Below are 7,858 nucleotides of genomic sequence, written 5' to 3'. Positions count from 1 at the left end.
TTTTAAACCCCTCACCTGCTTTTTTAAAGTGGAAAACAAAACTGTGTTGTTTCATGTTCAGGACATGTTTCACAGATGCTATGATGGAGGACATGGAAAACAGCCCTCTCACTTCCTCTTGGTCTTGTATAAAGCTTAAAGCAATGCTACCTACACTTGTCACAACCACTCACCTCACACTGCTCTATTGTACTGCACTGGCTTGGTACAATAGACCTGGAGACACTGGAGACATTGACATGAATACAACGAGAAGAGGGGCACACATCCAACTCAGAGCAACAGGTGGTGGACTGCATGACTTGAAGAGTGTTGCATCATTTGATATGTTGTATCGTTTGAATTTGAAGGTAAGGGGTTTCACTACTGAATTATTATGATTGAAGAGTCGAAACAAAAATGCATATTACTGCCCAGAGTTGGTTCTTAAATGTATGAATACATTTTAAAATATAAAAATAAAAAGGGCTTCAAAGACACTTTATCCACAAGCTGCTGTAAACTGACCAAAGACACTTTATCCACAAGCTGCTGCAAACTGACCAAACAGCTATATACGTGTGTTCCTTTCCAGCCATGCTGTGTGAGAGCATACTATGGAGCATGACCTACTGTAGTGACCAGGAGAGACTGGACCCTCTCCTCCCTGTGATAGAGCCCCCCAAGAGTAGTGTGAGGGCTGGCTCACAGCCGGTTAAAGCCGCCCCGCTCTCCACACTCCAGGCCTCTCCAGGCCAGCCAAGCAGAAATGGCCACTCCATCTTGCCTAGGGTGCCCCAAAACCAGAGGCCTTCCCGGGTGAGTGCCCAAATCCAGCCCCAGGCTTCTTCTCCAACGCAGGCCCTGCATTCCCAGAGGCCCCATCCTGGCAGACACATCTCCCCAGAGATGGAGATCCCTGGGCAGGCTCATTCTGGTGGTGAGGTCCCCTTCCTGGTGCCCTCCTCCTGTCAGAGTATCTGTCAGAACTACAGCGACCTTCACATCGGGGGGGACCAGGTGCTGCCTCTCTCAGACAATGATGGGGAGCTCCTGCCCTGCAGCGACACCCAGGCTGACGGCCCCTTTCTCTTTTCCTGTGACGTCCTCCCGGCCACAGATGACTCTCCCCCAGATCGGGCCTCTGAAGACAGGCCACTGTGTCCTCTCCAGGGGGGCTCAGGCTTGGGATCCTCCCGCTGGAGGGCGGGGAGCGGCCGCGACCGGAGCTTCCTCCTCCAGGGGTGTGAGGGGCCCCTTTCCAACTCGCTGCTCAACCGCTACCTGGAGCACAAGCTACTGGACCTGTACCAGCAGTACATGCTGGAGAGCATGGCCCGGGAAGGGGGTTGTAGTGAGGGTTTTCCCAGCCATCTGCTAGCCTCAGAGCTGCTTCTGACCAGCCTGGATCAGATCACCCTGCAGCTGAGCCGTGAGGGCCACCTGGAAGCGGGCCGGGCCAAAGACATGGTGCTCAGCTGCCTGCTGAGGGTGGCCAGCGGCCTGCAGTCCAGTGAGATCAGTACTCCCCTGCTCCAGATCTCCACTGATCTGCAGCTCCCCACTGCTACTGCTACAGCTGCTGCTACTGCTGCTGCTACTGTTACTACTGCTAGTAATTCTGCTGCTGTTACTGCTGCTACTACTACTCCTGCTGTTACTGCTGCTGTTACTACTACTGCTGTTACTACTGCTGCTGTTGCTGTTACTACTGCTACTGTTGATGCTACTTCTACTTCTACTGCTACTGCTGCTTTTACTGCTGGTGCTGTTGCTGGGTATCCAGGAGCACCTCAGGGACCGCTCAGCTTCACCACTGACCCCCCAGTTAAAGACATCCTTTGACCCCTGACCCTTGAAACAACTGCACTCAGAAACCGCCTTGTTACTGAGGTCCAACCAACACTTGACTCAGCTCTCCTCCAGTACTAGACAGTTTCACTATCCCCCTAGTTTTAAAAACAGCCTCTGAACAGGGATGGAAGAGGAGGGAGTGTGTGTAGCTATGTTTTTAACCCTAATGGAAAATGCAAAATGTTGCTACTTTTCCTACTTTGGTATTACTTTCACACCGTTCTCTTATGATGAAATGAAACAGCTTTCAAACAGCTGCAGTGATATAATATTGAAATTCAGGTGGAAGCGCTGTGGTCGAGAGTGAAGACATCTGTACTGTTGTCATGTTTTCATAAAGAGAACATGACATTGTATGTAATGTTTTTGTCTTGTTTTTTTTTGTGTGTGAAAAATCTATAAACATGTTGATCAAACAAATGTCAGTTACTTTGATATGCTCCCAGTACAGTAGATCATTCCCTATACATTATCATAAAAGTAGAGTACACTAAATGTGGTCCTGTGGTGATATAACATTTGAGTGGTCAAAGAGTTGGCGGAAACACTCATATTCCTTCAGTGAATGTCCAGGTAGGTTTCACAACCATCTAGATAAGTTCTAATGAATTTCGAGGTAGTTTTATGCGCTATAGGCAGTAACTGAGTAGTGAAGTGTGCTCTGCCATCTGTATTTTTTCACGCTACCACAAGAGGGGAGCCGAGAGTTGTATCGCTGCAGAACAGGCAGGAAGGCAGGCAGGCACAATCTCCTTCTGCCACATTTTTACTTGTTTGTCTCATGTTTTCTCTCTCTCTCTCTCTCTCTCTCTCTCTCTCTCTCTCTCTCTCTCTCTCTCTCTCTCTCTCTCTCTCTCTCTCTCTCTCTCTCTCTCTCTCTCTCTCTCTCTCTCTCTCTCTCTCTCTCTCTCTCTCTCTCTCTCTCTCTCTCTCTCTCTCTCTCTCTCTCTCTCTCTCTCACACTCTCTCATGCAGCCTCTCACACACTTCTCTCCTGTCCTAACCCTCTCCTTGAACCCATCCAGCTAACTGGTTGTTATATTCCACTCCCTGTTGTCTACTGCCAATGATGTTATCACGACCAAGTCTTAAATCTACTGTACTGAATCAGACACAGGCCACACAAAACGTTCCTGTGTGTGTGTGTGTTTAACTTTACACATGTGCATATGTGTGTGTGTGTATCTGTACATATGTATGTGTGTCTGTGTGAGTATATGTACATGTTTGTGTGAGTTTGTGCATGTGTGTGTATTTGTACCTGTGTGTGTGTCTTTGCTTCTGCTTCCTCTACAAAGCCTGAGACTTACGTAAAGATAATACATCTCTGCTCACCGTGGTTTTATTTTAGGCACAGCTGCTGACACGTCCCACATGAACAAATCAAAAACAGAACCAGCTACGCTTGAACATCAGTGGGACTCAACTCCAACGCTACATGTTTATTTTTCAAATTTCCTTAGATTTAAAGGAAACGCTGCACAATTTCGTCTCAGCGCAGCAGTGCCCTTCTGAGCCAGTATTTGATCAGCTTCGTTGTTTCCTGTCCAAACACACAGCAACTGGAGGGAACTGTGTTTACAAAGCGGAGCTCTGCAGTCAAGGACTGTGTGAAGTCTCAAGGCCGTGGAGACACATGTTTAGTATTTCTGCTTTTATCTAGCTCCATCAGCCTAGGTATGAATATAAACAACCTAGTCCTGTCAGACATAAACAAAAACACTCACGTAAACATGATTCGCACACACACACACACGCACACACACACCGCACTACTAGACCCTACATTGTGAGCATGTTCAAACTAACTGATTTCCAGAGCCCTTGAAAGACTAAATGAAAAACAGGCCTGTTTTTTCCAACTGAGGTCTGGGATAGTAGAGTTGGCTGAAGGCAAGGCTTTAACACTCCAATACCTAGTGGGCTTGTACATAAAAACCTACCACTTCATTGCATTTCCGACTTGTAGGCTTGTATTGCCAGAGAGATCAAAAACACATAAAAAAACTGCATATCTTAGCAATGTCTTTACCTGACGAGGTAACAACCAAAATATGATGTTCTTCCCAGGCATTGATGTCATAAATAAAACAGATTTACCTGATTGTAATATGGTTAACTGACGTCTCTTAAACTAGATTTTGACCAGGAGAATACATCTCATGTCAAATTTTGCCCATTCGGAAATAGCAACCATTTGCGGTTTTCTGCTTGACTAACCTACAGAGTATCAGGCATCCATGAAATCTTTATTAATTTGTTTTATGAACTAAACCAAAGCAAATGTCAGGATGCTAAGTTTGATGAATAACCTCCATAGAGGAAAATAGTATTTTATTCACTAAAGTTTATCTTTGATCATTACTGTGTGTTTGGCTCACAGAAAGCAGACAGTCTGATGTCCCAGTGAACGAGAAGAAACCACAAAAGGAGAGCAGGGACTGAAAAGAAAAACAAAGGACAAGGTGAGGACAATTCAAAAAGTGAAGCTATCAGACGGGCTGAATAGGAGCTCTGGAGTGTTATTCAAGGGTTCATAAAGTAATTTCCGGGACACAAAGAGCTTTTAACACAGAGGTTGAGGCAAGGACGCAGGATTTCATCACACACAAGGCCACTGTGACTCTTGTGACTGGCGCAGGCTTTGTGCCTTTCTCTGCTGTCACTTTTTTCCTCCCGAACGAAACCTTCAGAAAATGTTGTCTAGTTAATTGTCACGTTGATGTGTGTGTAGTCTGTATAATTAGAGAAAACGTTATTGTGTCCCTGCTGAAATAGACCAGCATAGGCTGGTGACCAGCCTTCATTGTGTTTTTGCTGGTGACCAGCCTCCATTGTGCTTTCACTGGTGACCAGCCTTCACTGTGTTTTCGCTGATGACCAGCCTTCGCTTTGTTTTGGACACTGGTCACCAGCGTACCGGCATATGCTGGTCACTAGCAAAACCAGTATCAAGTCACATTGTGCTGGCTTGCAAAGGGATTTTGAAATCTTATTGGAATCCAGCCTGAGTGGGGATATCCAACAATTTGAACTTTTATTCACCCACAATATGCAATCAGAATGACTGCCAGGGTTAGAAATGAGACTACCTGAATCAATCAATGTATATACAAAAACACAGATATTTAAACAAACAATTCTAAAAATCTAACTACAATAGAGCATGCTGGGAAATATGATAATGATGGGCATGGTTTTGCAGACCAGCTTGACCAGCTAGACCAGTGGTATTCAACACTTACCCTAAGAGGTCCGGAGCCTGCTAGTTTTCTGTTCTACCTGATAATTAATTGCACACATCAGGTGTCCCAGGTCTAAATCAGTCCCTGATAAGAGGGGAACAATGAAAACGCAGTGGAGCTGGCTTTGAGATCCAGAGTTGAGTTTGATGGAGCTAGACCATGCTGGACCAGCATACACTCTAACAAAAATAGGTTATTGAGGGGTTCTTTGTCAGGGGTGGGTTCTTTACTGCTGTGATGGTTGTGTAGAACCATCCTGTTCTTTCCCTTTCTACCATGTTTTCCTTTTATGCCATGAAATGCTACACTGTTAAAAAGTTGTACGGTACACTACAGGCTACTGGTTGCAGTGAAAGTAAGGTAAACAACAACAAGTTACTGAATTTTTATAGCTGAATGAAGGTGTTATTGTTTGTAAAAGGACAGTATGCTGCTGGTTACTTGAGACTATACCTCACATGAGATTTGAACTCACAACATCTTGGTTGCTAATGACCTGAACTTCCTGCTACGCTACCAGGTCTGTGGGCATGACAGAGATTGGCCACAGATTTAATGGCAAGAATACAGTTCTGCACTTTGCTAATAGTTGTCCAGAATCAAGTCAATATTTGTCTGATTATCTGACAAAACCAATGTAAAAATAGCAGTGCTCCAGGACACTTGATGTAAAGTGTGCATAACTGGTTTAGGGATTTGAACTTGCAAGCTTTTGGGCGGAAGTGCATTACTGTCTCAGCAGTGACACCAGGTACATCTTCATTACCCACACACTCTCAAATTTAGGGTACGGTAAGGGTACTGTGTTGTTTCATGAGGTACAAAAAGGTAAAAGGTACACATAAGGTACATTCAGATGTAGACATAGGAACTTACATGGTACTGTTCTGTTTCTTTTAGGGTACATGTGTGGATAATATAGCATAATGGTAGAATTTTATACCCAATATTTTGAATATAAGGTACAATCATCACTGCGCTTTGAAATGTAGGTGGGGGCAATGTACCAGTGTTGTTCATTAGCATATTTGGGGGCATGGTCTAATATATGTGTATTTGTGCCAACCATCAGTGGAAGTGTTGTACCAGATTAAGTGGTTGATGGTTATGTTCTCAAAAATGTATTTTAACATTGTCAGTTTTGCAATCTTTGTAAGAGCATGTAATGTTAAAGAGCTGTACTGTTAAGAGGTAGCTGTGCGTTTCATAGTAACTTAATGTAAGCTAATTGCCTTGATGTTGTGGTGAATATTGTGTTACTGAATTACGAACCAGCTGTCAGTAGGTTTTTGTAATATTCACAGTAATTTAATAGCCACTAGCTGCTAGTTACTTGCTATTAACTCACTAGCAACTAACTGCCAGTAGCTTACTGTACCTTTAATTCACTTTTCTGATTACAGCAAAGCTTACAACATTAGGTGATAACGATTAAGCATTCTTTGTTGTGAGCAAACTTGGGACCCAGCTTCACCTGGCCTCCATCTCTAGGTTGGCAGCAATTTGGCCTTAGTGCCACACCCTCAGGTCAGTGAGCATGACAGAGATCAGCCACAGTAAGTTACTGTGAATTTTTTAATAATTACTTGCAGCAAGCTGACAGTAAGTTTTTGAAAATGACATGAACATGAACTTCCCAGTGACCAACTGCCATTAAGTTACTGGAAAATGCACAGTAACCTCAACCTCTAAAATTCTGTAGCTCGACCACTTTCTACCTTCCACCTTCCACCGCAGATGCGGAAGGCCATCATAGGCAGATGCGGTGGATTGAGATGCAGCCCATGCAAAAGAAAACAGATATCTAGCTTACACTGATGGAGTTTGATGGGTATCTTTTTATTATGTTACTTAGATTGATGCATGGGTGCGTCAATAGACTCTTAAGCAGTGCAGCTCTTGATTGTCACAAGCTCTTACAAAGGTCATTTTATTTTGTTGTACATAAGTCAATACAAACTTAAATTTCAATTGAGAAAGATGAATCATTCAAAATGTTCAATAAATAATAGACAATTCAATCAATAAATAATCAAAGCAAACTAGGCAGATCAAATTGATGCTTGAGTGGTTGGTCTAGTGGAGTGGTTGACGGTTTGGTTGTGTCCTTGTGTTAGGGGAAGGGTGGGGTCTGTGCCGGCAGTTGCTGGGTGCAGGTGGCAGTTGTGGTTGGTCAGTGCTGGTGTTGGAGCTGGAGCTCGAACCGGGAAAGGCTGAGTTGGTGCTGGGGTCGGGACCGGACCGGAAGTTGTGCTGGTGCTTGGGCCGGGACTGGAAAAACCAGGAGGTGCTGGGTCTGGTGCTGGGACGGGAACCGGAAACCAGGACTGTTGCAGGTGCTGGGTTGGGATGTGTAGAGGGGAGGAAGGACAATCTGAGAAGCCAGCAGACACACAAGGAAGCCCTAGACCCAGAGGTCAATGGTGGTACTCCCCTGTGGCCTGCTTGCTCCAGCTGAAGGTCTGGTGTTTGGTCCCTCCTCCTCGCCTCTTCTGGTGTTCTGCTGCTGTGACTGGGTCTGGTGCTGGCGCTGGAACGGATGTTGGATCGGCAGAAGGGAGGAAGGACAACCTGAGGAGTGAGCAGACACACCTGGAAGCCCAAGACCCGGAGGTCAGTGATAGTACTTCCCTGTGGCCTGCTCACTCCGGGCGTAGGTCTAGATCTTTGGTCTTCCTCCGCGCCTCTTCTGGTGTGGTGATGAATGGTTCCTGGTTCTGGTCTGGTTTTGATTCTGTGAGAGGGATAGGTGTTGAGGGAGGAAGGGGGAAAGGGATGGA

At 45.2% G+C, this 7,858-nt stretch overlaps 1 protein-coding gene across 1 annotated transcript; it reads left to right on the top strand.

Moving 5' to 3' along the window:
- Nucleotides 1-603: 603 nt before the first annotated feature.
- Nucleotides 604-7,536, top strand: LOC311129220 (uncharacterized protein; the record flags this gene model as incomplete). Its single annotated transcript, XM_084161523.1, has 2 exons — nt 604-1,594; nt 7,196-7,536. The coding sequence occupies 2 exons, from the start codon at nt 604-606 to the stop codon at nt 7,534-7,536; spliced, it is 1,332 nt and encodes a 443-aa protein (XP_084017649.1).
- Nucleotides 7,537-7,858: the final 322 nt, after the last annotated feature.

The sequence above is a fragment of the Coregonus lavaretus genome, assembly GCF_964263955.1.
Source record: "Coregonus lavaretus genome assembly, chromosome: 5".
NCBI lineage: Eukaryota > Metazoa > Chordata > Actinopteri > Salmoniformes > Salmonidae > Coregonus > Coregonus lavaretus.
This window is presented reverse-complemented; position numbering and strand designations above follow the sequence as displayed.